The sequence below is a fragment of the Garra rufa genome, chromosome 17, assembly GCF_049309525.1.
Source record: "Garra rufa chromosome 17, GarRuf1.0, whole genome shotgun sequence".
Taxonomy (NCBI): Eukaryota; Metazoa; Chordata; class Actinopteri; order Cypriniformes; family Cyprinidae; genus Garra; species Garra rufa.
In genome coordinates, this window is record NC_133377.1 from 21,434,483 (window position 1) to 21,453,582 (window position 19,100).

Here is a 19,100-nt window from a genome sequence, read left to right on the forward strand (position 1 = left end):
CTGATGCGCATTTTCAGGTTTCTCCAGAAATATTTAATTGGGTTCAAGCCCAGGCTGTGGCTGGGTCACTCAAGGACATTCACAGAGTTGTCTATAAGCCACTCTTGCTGTGTGTTTAGGGTCATTGTCCTGTTAGAAGGTGAACCTTCTGCCCAGTCTGAGGTTCTGAATGTTTTGAACTAGGTTTTCATTAAGGCTCATTTATGTTCTCATCTCAATATTTGGGTGCATTGAGCTTTTCTTCTACTCTGCTGCTGAAGAGCAGCCCCCACAGCATGAGGCTGCTACCAGCACACTTTACCGTTGAGATACCACTGTGCAGGTGCCTGGTTTCCTTCAAACATGATGCTTGGAATTGAGGTTCATCAGACCAGAGAATCTTGTTTCTCACAGCCTGAGGGTCCTTTAGGTGCTTTTTTGCAAATTCAAAAAGTGTTTTTTTTTTTTTTTTTTATGTGTCTTCTCTGAGGAGAGGATTGAGTTTGGCCACACCACCATGAAACCCAGATCGGTGGAGTGTTGCAGTGATGTTGGTCCTTCTGTAGGTTTCTCCTTTCTCCACATATCATCATGGAGCTCAGCTAGAATGACCATCAGGTTCTTGGTCACCACTCTGACCAAAACCCTTCTCCATTAATTGCTCAGTTTGACCAGGAGGGCAGCTCTAGAAAGAGTACTGGTTGTTTCAGACTATGTCCATTAAGGGTAACAAAGATTACATGCTTCTGTGAACCTTTAATGCAGCAGAATTTTTTCTGAATTCTTCCCCAGATGTGTGGCTTGATGCACTCATGTTTCCGAGCTCTACATGCAGTTTTTATGACCTCAGGGCTTGTTTTTTGCTCTGATTAGGGTTGCATCGATCCGATACTCTGGATCGGTATCGACGCCGATCTAAGCTTTTTGAATGGATCGGATATCGGTGATGCGTGTCCGATCCAGATTCGATACCGTTACCAGAGTTTGATTAAATAAATAGCAAGAAATAATTCATACAAGAACACAATTATTTTAAAGCATTGCCTTAAAAATAAAATACATTTAAAATACGTTTTTAAACGAATCTAGTGAAATGATGCAATTCCCCATTCAAACAGAGTCACTTGCTTTATTCCTGAATGAACCATCTGTTCGAACGAATCAAATGAATGAAATGATTCAGTAATTAAATCAGTGTCTTGCCGCCATCTGCTGGCAGATCTGTTCAATTATTTATATCTGTAATATTTCTGTTTTCAAAAAGTTATTTTTAAAACATTAATCTCAATATGAATTTATGAATTTGATTGCACTCATGCATGTATCTCTTTTTTCCCCCTTTTTCATCCAACAATGTGCAAGCAGATTTGGCATTTCTTTTTTTTACCTAAAACAAAGAAATCTTAATGACAAAGTGAATTGTATACATTCTTTAGTTTTGAAGGTAAAATACCCTCACTGATATCGGCCTGGTATCGGTCGATATTCAGAATTTTTGGTATCGGATCGGTTTTGAAAAAATGGTATTGTTGCATCCCTAGCTCTGATATGAATTTTCAGCTGTTTCAGACCTTTAAGACATGTGCCTTTCCAAATCATACCTATTCAGTTAAATTTCCACAGGTTAACTTCAGTCAAAGTGTAGTCAAAACATCTACAAGCAATATGAATGCTCCTGAGCTAAATGTCAACTGTCCCAGATAAGGGTGTGAATACTTAAGCAATGGAATCATTTTAATAAATTTGCAAAGATGTTAAAAACCTGTTTTTGCTTTGTCATTGTGGTGTATGGAGTGTAGATTTGTGTGGGAAAACAAGTAGTTTAACATAAGGCAGCCACATAACAAAATGTGAAAAAAAAAAAAAAATGAAGGGGTATGAATACTTTTGTAAGGCACTGTATAGGTCAGACATAAATGAGAATTTTCATAATTCACTCATTCTCATGTTATTCCAAACCTTTATGGCTTTTCTTTCTTGTTTGGAACACAACATAAGATATTTTGTATAATGTTTGTAACCAAACTTTTTAATGTAACACTTTTTAAAAAAAATACCATCTCTTGTTTTTCACAGAAAAAGGAAAGACAGATTTTTGGCTGAACTATCCCCACTAGTCTAACTCCGTGAGAGAGTTCCATTCGACTGATCCAGTATCCACTTGAATGATATTTTCCTGTAGATCACATCCGGACAGAGAATGGCAGAAGCTTCCAAGGGGTTGGACAGCTGTTTCAGAGCTAAATTCTTGACCTGGGCCAGTCGCTTGCCACCTGCTAGTACCAGCTGCTCCATGGTACCACTATTCCCAGTGGGAGAGGGCATGATTGGTCCAGGAGGTGGGGCGGCCCTAATGGCTAACTGTGTCAAAAACGCTCACTTGATATTTGTGCACTAGTTTGAAAAGGTGACCTTTAGACAAGTGCCACTGAGTAAGGTGCGGTTTCTGTAGGGCTCTTCGCATACAGACAAAAGCAAGACCTGCAGGTAGTTTGCTGTCCCAGCCCGGCGATCGGCTGCAGTTTCTTCACGTCAGCTATTTTGGGTCAGGCTGTTTCTGCCAAAGCCGTAGAGCTTTTGAAAAGAATCTGTTTTCGGCAGCCTGGCGCAGTAAAAAATGGGATGTCACGTCTCAAACTGTGGGGTGCATGGGTGGCTGCTGAAACAAAGGATTTAGATTCTAATCTGCCTATTTACCGAGAGAAAGTTCAAGTGGCGGTTTTGCTTAACGTTGCAGTATTTGGATAGCTCTAGTAGGCAGTGAGATTTGGAAATGTTCTTGGGAAGGAGCCAGGAAAAATGGAATGATAAAGTAATGGAGCAAAGGGGCCACAAGCAGCACCGAAGATAAGAGACAAGCTGTCATCCTTAGATGCGCGCAAGTGTCTCACAGCTTGACTCTGAAGCTCGGCAGTCTGTGGAGGCTCTGACCTCGCATATGGCCTCGCTCAGACTCTAAAGGGAAAGACTCTATCAGAGAGAGAAGCGCTGGAGACTCATCTTCGATCAGAGCGGAGAGGAAGACCAGAGCCTCTTGGTTCCAGCAGTTGACGCGCATTTCCCGTCTGAGCTCAAACTAGCGCTCGCACAATGCTTTTGATTAGCATCTAACTCTAACGCGCTCAATTTGCACGCTCGTCATTACCCGAGAAGTGTTAAAAGAGGCGCTCCCCACCATACTTGATCTGGTCGGCGATGGCTATTCAGGCTAATTATGAATCCTTGTTTTCCGCCTCCGACTTGTTTGTTGTTTTTATGTCCTTTAGTAGTTCATTAAAACAAAAAGAGGAATTTTACCGGCTGTGTTGTAATGGTCGCCACTGTCATTCAGTGGAGTGAGTTTATTAAAACCGTTCCCCAGTAAAAAGCATCACATCGTTCAGTAATGGCTTTGCACTCATTGGAACACCAATTACCATGCTGCTGGTATTGATTTCAGTAAGACCCTAATGAGTTCTGGACCGTAAAGTTAATTATTTCCCCAAACATGTGCAATTCATTTAAGTTGGTTACTTGCTTAAATGTTTTTTTGTTCTTTTTTTTTTTTTGGCCAAATTTAGTCCTCAAAGAATATATATACATTTTTTTTTATTATTATGTCGTCTTTTGCTTTGTCTCACATTGTTGTCTTGAGTACATTTTCAGTTAATGCTTAATCCAGCTCGCATATCTAAATTTATGCTTGGTTAGTGGTCAGTAAAATTGAAGTGTTCATTAGGGCTGTATTAATACATTGGTGTATCATAATCAATATAATTGTAATGACTACAATTTTTAGTTAATTATTTGTACATTTCTTATCTGCATCAGTTTAATTCTTGTCCTGTATTCGGTTGTAAACTAATTGTGAATGGCAAGTTTGACATTTTATGTAATCAGATCCAATCATTGTCACAGTAAATATTTACTAACTAGAGATATTGAGAATTGTACTGGTTTTATTTTAGTATTATTTATATACTATTACAGTATTTATTAATATTTTGAATTGGCATTAGTTTATTTTCAGTTTGAATTTTCAGTGATTTTGTTCTGCGCTTTTGTAATTTTTATTAGTTTTTATTTTCTATCTATCTAAATTGATTTCAATTTTTGTGCTTTATTATACTTTATTGTATTACATTTTATTATAAACTTATTTCAGTTAGTTCCCAAGGGAACTTTTCCCTTTTTATTAATATATCAGTATTCAGTAAGATTTTTAATGTTTTTTTTTTGTTTTTTTGTTTTTTTTAAAGAAGTCTCATTCTCATTTAAGTTCCTCCATTTATTTGATCAAAAATACAGAAAAAAGTAATATTATGAAATATTACCACAATTTACAATCAGAATCAATTGCATTTAAGACTTGTGAGACTTAAATGTAGGATCAGTAAGATTTTTAATGTAATATTGTGAAATATTATTGCAATTTAAAATAGTGTTTTTTTTATTTTTATATATTTTAAAATAGAATTTATTCCTGTGATTCAAAGCTAAATTTTTTAGCATCAGTGTCACATGATCCTTCAGAAATCATTCTAACATGCAGATTTATTATCAATGTTGGAAACAGTTGTGCTGCTTAATTTTTTCTGGAACCTGTGATATTTTTTTCAGGATTCTTTGAATAAAAGTTAAAAAGAACAGCATTTATTTAAAATGGATTTTTCTTGCAATATAAGTCTTTACTGGCATCTTTAAAAAAAAAAAAAATCAATTTATTTTACATTTACTGACCCCAAACTTTAAATGTTAGTGTATATTGTTACAACAGATTTCTATTTAAGAATCCTAAGAGAAATCACAGGTTCCAAGAAAATATTAAGCAGCACAACTGTTTCCAACATTGATAATAAATCAGCATATTAGAATGATTTCTGAAGGATCATGTGATACTGGAGATTGGAGTAATGATGCTAAAAAATCAGCTTTGCATCACAGGAATACATTCTACTTTAAAATATATAAAGATAAAAATAACACTATTTTAAATTGCAATAATATTTCACAATATAACATTGAAAATCTTACTAATCCTACATTTAAGTCTTAAATGCAACAAAAACACAGTTGGAAGTTGAATGCATTTGATTATCTAAAAAAAAAACCTAACTCCGAGTCATTCATTAACAGAATAGAATGTCATGAACAAACATATTGAATGGTCTCATATATTTTGAAAAACGTTGTTCACAGCACAAAACCCAGAAGTTGGAGTAATGGAATCACTCTCATTGCACTGTCTTCCAATCCATTACCATGTTTCAGTTGGACACACTCTTAAAACTTGGTCTAGTGCAAACCAGACAAAAATAAACGATTGGAGACTAGTCTGTCTTGTGCTTTTAGCTGTGTATTTTGTTACAGGAATAATGGTTTTGTTTTTCCCCTTTATATCATGTTGTGTTATGACAGTTCTTGTGATAGGTCTATGTTTTGGGAGCACTGTGAGAGACTTGGTGTGCTGAACTGCCTTAGTTTTATGAATAGGTTTCTCATCAGAAGTTAAACAGTTTTGCTTGAAGGTATTTGCTATGCGGAGTGTAGCAGGATGTATTGAAAGCACTTTGCACATGCATTTTCACACTGGTGCACCTGGCAGAAGAGCTCACATTATCCCTTTGTACAGATGGGTAATTGCTAAATTAATTCAGGTTAAGTATTTTGCTCAAGGTTAAAAACATGTTTCTCCCTTGCTCTATCTGATCTTCCAGTCCTCAGACCCTAAGCGCTGTTCCCTTGCTTCCTGTCTAAGTTTCAGCTTGCCTTCAAGGAGGATTGTGTTATCACAATGAACCTGCGTTGCATGTGGCCCTAGGCTGCGTTGCGGCAAAGTCTCTGCCTCAGATGGTGTGCCTGTGGGTTTACAAGGTACCAAACTGCTAAAATTACACTTGAGGCCTAGTGATTCTTGGCTAGAATAAACTATAGTGTAGTAAAAAAAAAAAAAAAGTATTTGGATTTCTTTTGTTTGTTCTTGTCACTGAATGGTTTCAATTGTACTTTCTCTTGTGAATAAAGTTGTTATTTTAGTTTACTTTGCATACGGTTGAACCCCTAATGTCACATGGACTATTTTATCAATGTCATTACTACCTTTCTGGGCCTTGAATGTGTTAGTTGCGTTGCTGTCTATGCAGTGTCAGAAAGCTCTTGGATTTTATTAAAATATCTTCTTGTGTTCTGAAGATGAACTATTTCTTTAACCCCAAGGGTGCTTCAGGGGTGGTTGTTCCTCCAGTTGAACTCTAGAGTTTGATTTGGTTTAAATAAAAAGTATCTGCCTTTAAAATGTTGAAAATGCCTAAAAATGTGTTTTGTAATGTGCAGTGGGGAAGTATGTAATGTGTTCAATAGCTGCATGCCAGAGTAGTGAAAACACTTTTGACTTTCATTGACTATTGAAAACAAAACATTTCAAACACTGCTGAATAAAACTGATTTATTAAGCAAATTCAAGCCTTTGTTCCTAAAAAGGTGCCTTGCTGAATAACAGCTGAATCACATTGGTTTCATCCCAGTACAAAACCAGCTTCACAGAATTAAACAAGTATTAAATTAAAATGTTATCTGGTTTGATAGAACCTTGAATTTTTTTTTACCCCACTCGCATTTTATTTCTTTTCACTCGCCTCTTAATGAGGAAATGATTTATTCCACGCATTGCTGGTTATGAAAATGATTGTATTGTTTTGTGAAAGAGAGAGTGCTGGTTTTCAAAAGGCTTTTTTTTAGTAACTGTGAATCAGTTTTGCTGATTTACATCAAGGCAGCTGCCATTCCTAGCTTTTACCTCATCTTTATTTTCTTTCTCTCTCTCTTTCTCTTTCTCATCTGCCAGGTCTATGGGCTCTAATTGGCCCTATTCGTTCATTCCTGTGCCCCTCGACTTGATTCTGTTGTTCTTCTCTGTGGTCCTGCTTTGCAAGCTGACTTGGCTAATATTTGAGCTATTGAATAAATCTACTTCACCCTGGATGAAAAATATTAGCATTTAGGGAAGAAACGGAGTGAATATAATTGAAATACATCGCTGCGCTGAACGCTTACTCATTAATCACTTGACAAAGACAGAAAGAGTCAAAGGACTTCATATTAAAGGAATGTTCTGGGTGCAATACAGAGTCAAAGTTGCAGTTGTTGATTACCCCTGCAAATAATTTTGACATGTCCTTTTTTTTTTAAAGACTAAGCAACTTCATGCTATCAACTTTAAAAACACAAAAATGAAAATTGCCATATGATTTACTCACCCTCAAGCCACCCTAGGTGGATATGACTTTTTCCTTTAGACAAATGCAATCGAAGATATATCCTGGCTCTTCCAAGCTTTATAATGGCAGTGAATGGCTGTTGAGATTAAGTCAAATGGAGTGCATCCATCCATCAAAAAAACAAAAAAGTGCTCCACACAGCTTCAGGGGGTTAACGCCTTCAGAAGCTAATCGATTCATTGGTGAGCGGTGCACAAACGCAGGGTTAGTTGTAACTGAAGATTTAGGGTGTGTTCACACTTGTCATGGTTGGTTCGTTTAAAATGAACTCTGGTGCAATTGCTCTGTTAGTGCAGTTCATTTGAGTAAGTGTGAACGCTGCCATCCGAACCCTGGTGCACACCAAACAAGCGGACTGAGACCGTTAAAAAGATGGGTCTTGGTCTGGTTCCAAACGAACTCTGGTGCAGTTCGAATGAAATATGAATGCAACACGGACCAAATACTTCTAAACGAAGCAAAAACAGGAAGTAATGACAAGATGTGACAGTATCCGACATGACTTCACAAAGGGAACAAGCGGTGTATCCAAATCAAAACGAGCAGAGGGCAAACGTGGAGCAATGAGGAGGTAAAGTGCTTAGTCCAGCAGACGGCATTGCGTATATTCGACTTAAAGCGGCAATCAGCAGACCAATCAGTGAATAGGTACTTTGAAGTCATACACCACAGCGTTGCTTTAAGTCGAACGCACCTTTTCCTTTTGTTTGGAGTGTTCGGTGAGTTCCGTCACAAACTATACATCATTAATCCGACCAATCAGGTTGTTAACGTATCACTATGCCTTTAGGTTTGATATCTTTAGGTTCACTGTCAAAAATGCCAGTGTGAACGCTAAGCAGACCAGGACCAAATGTATAATTTTCCTTTTTGGTTCGGACCAAATGAACCAAACGAACAAACTACAAGTGTAAACACACCCTTAAAAGAAAAAAAATGTGCCAAAGTTTAAAAATCTTTTGAAGATCTCGCTAAACATTTATTTAACTATTGCAAAAGTAAATTTGTCATCTCAGTTTGTAGTGTTCATTTAAAACACATCTGTTTATTATTTTTTTACAGTTATTTCACAATTATTTTAATCTTATTATATTATTATATTATTATATATATTATATTATTATAAAATTCTGATTCGCTTTTTATGCTTTGCTGAAAAAAAGTGTTGGTTTGTGCTAGGTAGGATCATGAATGCATTTTCCACTCGCTACGTGGATTACAGTTCATAGCTACACCAGAGTGAGTGTGTTTCGAGTTTTTATGGACATTTCGTAGACCCATTAACGTCTGTAAATGAAGAAATTAAAATGTAAATATCAGTAGTAAAATTTTACAGTTGAACTATAAAATAAAATGCTTATTTTTCTTAAATACTGAATTTCTGCCATATCAAACTTAAAATTATGATTAAACTCACAGTAATGTCAATTGTTTTTTGATCTCAAATGTTTTAGTGGGTCTTGAAATAGATTATACGTATCTAGGTGGGTCGTGGAATGGAAAAGTTTGGGAACCCCTGTTCTGTGGCATCGTGAATCATCTTTATTTTTAAGAGTGTTTGCTCTCTGCTCTGCACTTCCATGTTCGTCACTTCTCACTGGATTTGTTCTTTGTCTGATTGATATTTAAATGAATATTTATTGAACAAGAATGGATTACATTGATCAAAAGTGACATTGTTACATTTCCTTTGGATTGTTACAGAATATTTTAATAATTAAAATAAATGCTATTCATTTAAACAACATCGATATTAAAAAGACATTAATTTCTTCTGCACCAAATCAGCATATTAGAACGATTTCTGAAGAATCATGTGAGACTGAAGATGGGAGTAATGATGCTGGAAATTCAGAATTGCCATAACAGGAATAAATTACTTTTTAAAATATATTAAAATTCAGAACTATTATTTGAATAGTAATAATATTTCACAGTATTACTGTTTTAATGTATTTTTGATCAATGCTGCCTTAGTGAACATAAGAGACTTATTATACCTCAAAAATGTAACAAAATATGTAATTCACATTGCAGTCTTTAAACCCTCCGGATACTGGTTCCATTTAAGTTATAGGTGCCTGTAGATGACTGTAATTGCAAGTTTTGCTTAAAAAAAAAAAATAAAAAAAATAAAGACCTTTATGCAAATATATCGCTATCACTGCAAGGAATAATTTGCTTGAAGTCGGAACTGTAATGAAGTTATTCTGTTCCCTTTGGCTATTAGAGATGCAAATAAACCAACTCGCTGTCATTTTTATAGTGTGCTGAAAAATTATTGCTTGCTTGTCATTGTTTGCACATCATGAAAGTAACACCTAACAGATTGTTGAAGAACACACGCACACACACGCACGCACGCACACACACAGTGCCAGCAGTCTTTGCCTCATTGTCTGATTTCAGTCATACTCTGACAGATACACACAGCAGCCTAGCCTGTTAACTCATTCTGAAGCCAATCTTGAACCTTCCTCCATTAAATCTTAAAAGTGTTCCTCTTGATTTTGTCACCACCCTTCCCCAGGTCGCTCTTTAACTGCCAAGCTCGTCATTTCTGACAAGGATAATCTTCTCCTCAGGGATTATGAAGCTCTCCTATAGTCATCACTTTTTTCCAGCTTAGCTCATATTAGCCAGCACCCTGTGGCTTAGCAGGTCCAGCTTTGTATCTCAGTTCAAAAGGAACATCGGAGATTTGCTTGACGGTTCAGCAGTAAGTCCGTTAAACCAGCAAACTGATCGTTGTGAGCTCCAGCCCTATGGTTCAAAGCCCAGTCAGTAATATGCACCCAACTGTTGCCAGCAGTGTTCCAATAATACCTTTCTTTAAGAAAATAAACGTCAGGCTGGGCTTCGTAATGGTACCCATTACCACTTGGTTCAAAATGACTGCAAGATGAGGATACAAAAGCCTCTTATTTGCTGTGTGCTCTTCATGTGCACCTGTGTTTCCTCTTGGAAAAAGTGACCTGGATGTTTCTGGCAAACATAAATTGTCCAGCTCAACATATTTTAGATCATGAAATTGCACACCTTAATTTCCCTCCCTCAGCTTTAATATCTACCGCTGCCACATTCTGCTGTTTATCACTACAAACCTAAAAGTTTTAGCCTACTGGTTGGAACTCAGAGAAAAGCTATGCTTAAGCATTCTCTGCACATTTTGCTGTTTGGGTCTTTTGTGGCGAGTATGCAAAGTACCTGAACTTTTATTTGCTTGTCTCTCTCTCCGTTTCTCCAATGCCCGGGGGCTGGTTTGCTGTATTAGGAACGGGAACGTTATCTCTGCTGTGTTGAGAAGGAGCTGATTGCCGCCCTTATTGGTGGCATGGAGCACGTTTGCTGAGTGTAATAGGCGTCATGGTAACCTGATCAGCACAGTAATTGTCTTGGCAACCTGAGGAAATTAAGGGGACAGCATTAAAATGCTTTCGTTGGCCCAATGCTTCCTTCTTTGACTTGTGATGCTACCATTTGATCAAATGGCCTTGTTATTAGCTTTGTCTGGAAAAAAGTTTAGCAACAAAAGCATTCTGTGCTCTAGATTTCTTTGTTCTTTTGACATTCTGCCATGCGCGGTTGCTACGTCAGGCAGCTTAGCACTGAAGATATTTTCTGCTGTAGTTCAGATTTTAAATTGCCCTGCCAACATGCTCACTGGCTCCACTGCAAAAAAACAAAAAAGGATCTTAAAAAAGTTAAGGTATCTTTCTCCAAAATAAATAAACAATATGGCTGAAATATGATTGTTTTTAACCCAGTCTTATTCTTTCAGCATAGCCTCAATTATGCCAGCCAGTGAACATTACCTTATATCATGACATTTAATTCAAGACATTTTGAAAAAGAAAAGAAAAACATATATACAGTGGAGATTAGGGAACAATTTATCTTATTTTTCAATGTGTTAAACTTCCGGTTCATAAGCCACCGTAGGGAAATAACAAGAATTAAGTGATAGTTAAGTAATAATTAAGATAAAACATTCAAATAATCTGGTAAGACACATCAGTTTGCAATATTAAGGCGCAAAATGAGCTGTTTTGTACAGCAAAAGGGAAAGGACGTGATGTGTGGCCAAGTAGGATTGTGACAATAACCGCATTACCGCAGTAATGAGATGCCGACCGCGGTGTTGAGGTCATCGCTGTCATCACTGCACTTTTTTGTATTTTAATTATTTATTTTTTTGCTGGTGAAAGTTACAGGATTGCATATGACGTGTAAGTCTGTGGCATCTGCAGGTATACGGCTGTATGCGCTGTACACTTTATGCACCTGCCAAACGCTGGAAATCGCACGCTAGACTGAAATGCTCATATGCAATAGGCTACTGCTCTCATTCGGCACGAATACAAGTGTTTCCCATGAGAGGCTCCGGCTCGAACGCTTGGATTTTTTTCCTTTCTGTCATTTTTGGTCATACAGATAAGACATTATTTGAAACTATAAAGAGTTTACTTTTATTTGTGTATACTCACAATAAAAAAAAAAACACAACATTGTACTTTTGTAAAATAAAGACAACAAAAAACGCACGCTTTCAGCCTTGAACTTGTGGCGCGGTCACAAAAACGACAGAATTCGGTGGATGCTTGTCAGGGAGCCAAATGAAAAAAAAAAATAGTGAAATAAATTTAGTAGGGATGCACCGATTATTCGGCCACCGACAATTTTTGGCCGAAAATGGCCCAAAAGTGCATTTTCGGTTTTCGGCCGAAAGACTTTTATCACCGAAACAACTCGGCCGAAACAGTATGTTGACGCAAACAGAAACCGTGGCCTGCACTTGCTTGTCTGAAGCAACACATCTGCGGTGTGGACGTATTTCAGTATATCTGAGAAAGACCCACGCCCCACGGATAGCGATCTGCAAAACTTGTTTGTCTGCAGTCGTGCGTGCAGTGATGAGAACAGAGACAGACAGATGTGGCTTTCAGTGAGTGAAAAACAATGGCTTTACGTTGGTGTTACGTCGCAATATTTTAAAGATATGTCTCTTCTATATACTGTATTTTTTATAAATATTTATGTTTTAAACCATGGAGGTGAGCCAATGGATATCACACAATCAACGTGAAAACTGTGCAGTATGTTAAAGTGAAAGTAAAAACTGACAGTGTTTTCAGCATCTGACGTGCATTCTTTCAGAGACAATAAATGAGAGACAATTATTCTTCATATGCTGATATTAATTTAGTTCCCTAATATTTTTCTTGTGCCCTGAACATGGTGGGGAAAAAAATAAAAAGAAACGTATTTTGTGTAAGGTTTGTTTTTAAAAGTCGGTTCTTGAAATAAAGCTCTTAATTTTTCGTTGATGACTGCAGAGTTATTAGGGGTTAAGAAAGTCTTAATTATGATTTCAGGTGGTCTTAAATGCGGGGACTGAAAGACAAGAATTGTGATGAAACTCCAAATGGTATCCATTGAATAAATATGAGCGATGTATGTTTCAAACTTTGTTTTTTTTTCGATATCTTGTGAGTTTAATAGGAATTAAACTCACAAGATGTCAGTTTTTGACATCATTTTTAACTCACTTTTTTTGTACAATAAATTGTTCAAAGTTTCCACAAGTTGCGTTTGGACGAGTGAATTTATATCCACGGACTGTTATCCGAAAAACAATGTCTATAGAAGTGGGAATCGAAGTTTAGCCAGAGCTAAAGCAATGTTGGGGCATTTTGAGGTCGTCAGTTTTCTCAGGTTGTTATTCTTTTAATAATTTATTGTACAAAGAATTGGTTACAAACGATGACAAAAACCGTTCCATCATTTCTATTAAACTCAAAAGATATCGAAAAAAAAAACAAGGTTATAGAAATAAATATTATTTTATGTCATTATTGTTCATATAATTTGCTGTTTTAATAAGGAAAGACCGCTTTATTATTATTAATTTCCTTAACTTTGTCGTTAAGGAATTTCCAGTTTTTTTAATTGGGTTTAGATCTGGATTTTTTTCAGGCTGATTGGGAGATGCTTAAAGAGAAGGAACTACATGTTGCTGAACTAGGTTCTGATAAACATTCGCATTCTCCCTGCCATGTATCTGTACCCCACTCCTCCAACAAACATCCTCCAAACCATGACACTTCCTTCTTAATCTTTCACTCACTTATTTATGCACTTGGGGTTCATTCTTTCCCCTGTTTGATGCCAAATGTAATGTTTCCCATCAGACCCAATTAAATAAAACATGCTGTCATCACTAAAGTGAACTTTGGACCAGTTGTCCTCTCTCCACACAACATGCCCCTCATCAAATGTGGGCTTATTCTTTTGATTCTTTCTGCTGATGAGACACTTGGTCACTGCCGTGTGTGCTTTCATTCTGACTTCCCTTAACCATGCTGAGACAGATCATTACCCTGTTTAGTGCTGAACTGGTAAGCAATTCCGGCTGCAGTGCTGAACCCATTGCCCATTGAGAATATCTGCATTTTCCTCTCTTTTCATGCATTTGTCTTACATGGGGCAACCAGCCTTTTGCGGGGACTTGGATGAATTAGTGTCATTGTAAAACTGCAATATTTAAGTAAAAACAGATTTGGAATGACTAACTTCACTTGCAATGGCTGAAAGGATCATCTCTTTGGCTTTCATCTGGAAAACCTCCTGTTGCAGGGTTTCAGTCACCTTAGAGCAGCCTGCCATCTTGCAATCTCAGTGAAATTAAAAGGAATGCTGCCAGTTAAATAGGGTTTGTCATATAATTAAGGAAATTAGCACCAGGTGGCAGATTAACACCAATAATTTGGATGTATCTGTAAGTGTTCTCTAATTTTGATATTTAAAATATCTCTTAAGTTTTTTAAACTGTGCTTCAGAATACAATGAATTAATGAAATATACTTAAAAACTGCCCTTCTACTCTTGTAAGGATAACTTCAAATATGACAAAGCAGTTACCTAGAAATTTAAGAAAATTGTAGGTTGCTCTCCAATTTTGATCTCCACTGCAATTTATCGATACTTCAATACGTCAGGGTTGAAAAATTCAGTTTTTAAATAAATAGTTATTTTGATCCAGGAGTCCTGAAAAAATATTATGATTACCACAAACATTTTGAGCAGCACAAATGTAATCAATATTTAAATACAGGTGCATCTCAATAAATTAAAATGTTGTGGAAAAGTTCATTTATTTCAGTAATTCAACTAAAATTAAACTCGTGTATTAAATAAATTAAATGCGCACAGACTGAAGTAGTTTAAGTCTTTGGTTCTTTTAATTGTCATGATTTGGCTCACATTTAACAAAAACCTACAAATTCACTATCTTAACAAATTAGAATACTTTATAAGACCAATAAAAAAAGCATTTTTAGTGAATTGTTGGCCTTCTGGAAAGTATGTTCATTTACTGTATATGTACTCAATACTTGGTAGGGGCTCCTTTTGCTTTAATTACTGCCTCAATTTGGCGTGGCATGGAGGTGATCAGTCTGTGGCACTGCTGATGTGGTATGAAAGCCCAGGTTTCTTTGACAATGGCCTTCAGCTCATCTGCATTTTTTGGTCTCTTGTTTCTCATTTTCCTCTTGACAATACCCCATAGATTCTCTATGGGGATCAGGTCTGGTGAGTTTACTGGCCAGTCAAGCACACCAACACCATGGTCATTTAACCAACTTTTGGTGCTTTTGACAGTGTGGGCAGGTGCCAAATCCTGCTGGTTAAATGAAATCAGCATCTTTAAAAAGCTGGTCAGCAGAAGGAAGCATGAAAAGTGCTCTAAAATTTCTTGGTAAACGGGTGCAGTGACTTTGGTTTTTAAAAAACACAGTGAACCAACACCAGCAGATGACATTGCACCCCAAATCATCACAGACTGTGAAAACTTAACACTGGACTTCAAGCAACTTGGGCTATGAGCTGCTCCCTTCCTCCAGACTCTAGGAGCTTGGTTTCCAAATAAAAAACAAAACTTGCTCTCATCTGAATTCACCCAAATTTTTGAATCGATTTTGCTTGACAAGCCTCTCAAGGCGGTTCTCTCGGTTGGTTGTGCATCTTTTTCTTCCACACTTTTTCCTTCCACTCAACTTTCTGTTAACATGCTTGGATACAGCACTCTGTGAACAGCCAACTTCTTTGGCAATGAATGTTTGTGGCTTACCCTCCTTGTGAAAGGTGTCAGTGATTGTCTTCTGGACAACTGTCAGATCAGCAGTCTTTCCCATGAGTGTGTAGCCTAGTGAACCAAACTGAGAGACCATTTTAAAGGCCCAGGAAACCTTTGCAGGTGTTTTGAGTTGATTAGCTGTTTGGCATGTCACCATATTCTAATTTGTTGAGATAGTGAATTCGTGGGTTTTTGTTAAATGTGAGCCAAATCATCACAATTAAAAGAACCAAAGGCTTAAACTATGTCTGTGTGCATTGAATTTATTTAATACATATGTTTGCAATATTTGAGTTGAATTACTAAAAAAAAAAAAAAAAAATTCCATGACATTCTAATTTATTGAGATGCACCTGTATTTGTCCTGCACAGATTCATTATTCAATTTATGATTGTGAATAGGCTATAATGTAAGTCATCAACACTCACTTTCTTTCTTTTTTCTCAGGTTGCTATGGTGTCGATGGTGAAAGTGACTCTATCATGAGCTCGGCATCGGAGAACTCGACAGAACCGTGGTTCTGTGATGCTTGCAAGAATGGCGTCAAACCCAGCTGTGAACTCTGTCCCAGTCAGGACGGCATCTTCAAAGAAACCGATGCGGGGAGGTGAGTTTTCAACCGATGCTTGATCTGATATTACATTTGATCATCATTAATTAAAGGCACAGCCATTTCTGGCACAACTTTCATGTTTAAGTTACTCCTTTTAATTGTTGCATATTCTTTGAAAGTTTTATGCCACCCTCTGAGCTAAGATGCTGGAAAAATGCAAAATAAGTGAAATACTTAAAGAGGCACAGGTATGTTGCAGGATGAGTGAAGGAGAGGAAAAAGTGGTGCATTTGACTAGGCGGGAGGGATGGGGCTGAGGCAGAGAGAGAAGGAGAGGGAGAGGAAGAGAGAGGCGTCTGAAGCGTGAAGACTCAAGCCACGTTATCACTGATAGTGCTCCTCAGCCTGCCTGCACCCAAATTTACTACTTCACTAGAGCATGAAAAACACAGCAAATTAAAGTGTGGAGCGTGCGCTCACCAAAGATGGATATCTTTATATTGGACTTCGGATTCTCCTTCCTAAAGTCTGCATTTGAAATTCTGTCACACCAAATGGTCAAGTTAGAGTACATTTGAACCTGTAACTGAGTATTTCCTCTTCTGAATGGCTGAAGGGTTATAGCAGTTAGTCAAGGACTAGTGAATGGTAGTCTATTAACTAGATGCTGCTTTGTTCTGCTAATGGTGGGCCTCTGAATTAATGTAATTACAATCGTATGATTTGTTATTCAGCACATGAAGTGAATAAGGAGCTGTCCTTATACTATGATCATTGTAATGATATATATTATGGATGAATACTCAACTTTGCTTTGTTCTGCTGAAGGTGGGTGCACGTGGTGTGTGCCCTTTACGTTCCGGGGGTTGCGTTTGGAGACATTGACAAGCTGCGGCCTGTAACGCTCACAGAGATGAACTACTCAAAATATGGAGCAAAGGCAAGTACCAAAGTTACTTATGACATACAGCTAAAAAACATACACTAACTCAAGAACAGGTTATTAATAGTGGTAAGCTGTTAAGATAATTAGTATTTTAACAATATAATTAGCCAATCGTTCAAAAGTTTGGGATAAGTACAATAAAAAAAAAAAAAAAAGTTTCTTATGCTCATCAAGGCTGCATTTATTTGATCAAAAATCCAGGAAAAATAGAAATATTGTGAAATAATATTATTTCAATGTAAATAAAGTGTTTTCTGTTTGAGCATATTTTAAAATGTAGGGCTAGATACCATTTTTTGAGCTTCGAAGCTTCAGTAGTAATCAACACCGAATATTCGAAGCTTCGGTGGGAGGGGCTGAACATATTCTTCTCTCTAATAAAGGCAGGAATCTCTGTATGTCTTTCTGTTTGCATTTTTATTATGTCAAGAACAGTTCATCCAAACGATTTTTGCTGTGGACCCAAGGGAGTGCAGTGTTGCATTTTGGTGCAATATGGACACACCACACGTTCAGAATTGATACATTTTAATAGAACATTGCGAGTTGGAAGCGGTGCGCCTCAAGCAGGCAGAGCTTACATGCTTCGAGAACGGACACTGCGTTAGTGATACAAAACACACAGGTCTGTTAAGAGCAATACTTTTAATAAGGTAGCCTAACATTTTTTAACAAACAAATCACTCCCAAATCAGAAATTAGCAGCACAGTAATTACTGACACCGTAAAGGGTAGGCTATTTAAATAAAATGAAAAAAAAATGGCACGGTATATATAAATAAATTATATCTAAATTATTTATAAATAAATATATATATACATCATTATATATAACGGTTGTGTATATAGGCCTATATATAAAATACATATGTATATTATTTTGAAACCCAAAATAAATGAGGCTCAAACATTATTAACAAACGTGCGTGTTTATTTGAGCACTTCCGTCAGTGAACAAGCAGCCTACGAAACGCTAAAATAAATCAAATAAATAAATACATTTAAATATGAAACTAGCCTCAATAAGAATGTTAAATAGGCTATTAAACAAACATTCGTTGCAAAAATTCCTAAAACCTTGCCTCTCTTTCTCTTTCCCATTACACAGCTGCTGTGTTTAGTAGCAAAGTGATTTACATTTATTTTTGTTAATTTAGGTTATAAAGTTAATTTAGAAATATATTTGCAACACTTTTTATTTTGTTAAATTTAAGTTTTGTTTTTTAAAGTAATGACCAAGCGGCCAGCGGCAGACTGATCAATTTAGCCCTCTCAAGTCATCACGATTTCGATTAAATTCCATAGATATAAAAAACTTAAAGCATATCACAATATTAGTTGAATCGCTTAACCTAGATAAATGTGTGCTATTAGGCGCATATCCAATCGTTTGTGCGGAGAGTAAAGCTGAAGCACGCTTTGCAGAACATGGAGGTGCCGGTGTTTCATTCGCGCCCCCCCTCCCCTCCGGTGGAATGCATATGCGAATATTATCGATACGCAGCAAATCATTTACATATTATTTGCTGCGTATCGAGTTTGTAGCATTAATTACATTTAAACATAAATGTATAACCAGCTTACCTAATGTAATTTTGAACGCCAGACTACTTAACTCGATCGCACCAACTCTGCTAATGGCTGCCTGACAATTAGCTGCGGCCTTAATCAGATTGCCCCCTAGTGGAAGCCTAAAACATTGAGAGCTCGTCCTTATAATTACTCGGGTGAACGAGTCAGATTCTCGCGCCCCCCTTTGCAGGTCCTGGCGCCCCCCTGGGGGGGCCCGCCCCACAGGTTGAAAACCCCTGATATAAACTACCATTTAAAAATGTATGGTCAGTACATTTTATTCTTTTATTTTTATTTATTTTTAAATTAATACTTTTATTCAGCAAGGATGTGAAAATGTGTAAATTGATAAAAAGTGATAGCAAAGACTTATATTGTTAGAAAATATTTCTATTTTGAATAAATGCTGTTCTTTTTAACTTTTTATTCATCAAAGAATCCTAAAAAAAATCACAGGTCCAAATAAAAATATTAAGCAGCACAACTGTTTCCAACATTGATAATCGAAAGTAACACATCAGCATATTGGAATGATTTTTGAAGGATCATGTGACACTAAAGACTGGAGACATGGCTGACTGAAATTTAGCTTTGCATCACAGGAATAAATTATATTTTAAAATATATTAAATCAATTATTTTAAACTGCAATAATA

General features: G+C 36.7%; 1 protein-coding gene across 1 annotated transcript in view; it reads left to right on the forward strand.

Annotated features, from left to right (window-relative positions):
• The window catches only part of phf14 (PHD finger protein 14), a 60,397-nt gene that overhangs the window by 14,403 nt on the left and 26,894 nt on the right, over positions 1-19,100 (forward strand). Inside the window, exons 5-6 of the mRNA XM_073821439.1 lie at positions 15,821-15,980; positions 16,755-16,866. Of these exons, the coding sequence (XP_073677540.1) occupies positions 15,821-15,980; positions 16,755-16,866 (272 nt within the window). The remainder of the gene's footprint in view (positions 1-15,820; positions 15,981-16,754; positions 16,867-19,100) is intronic.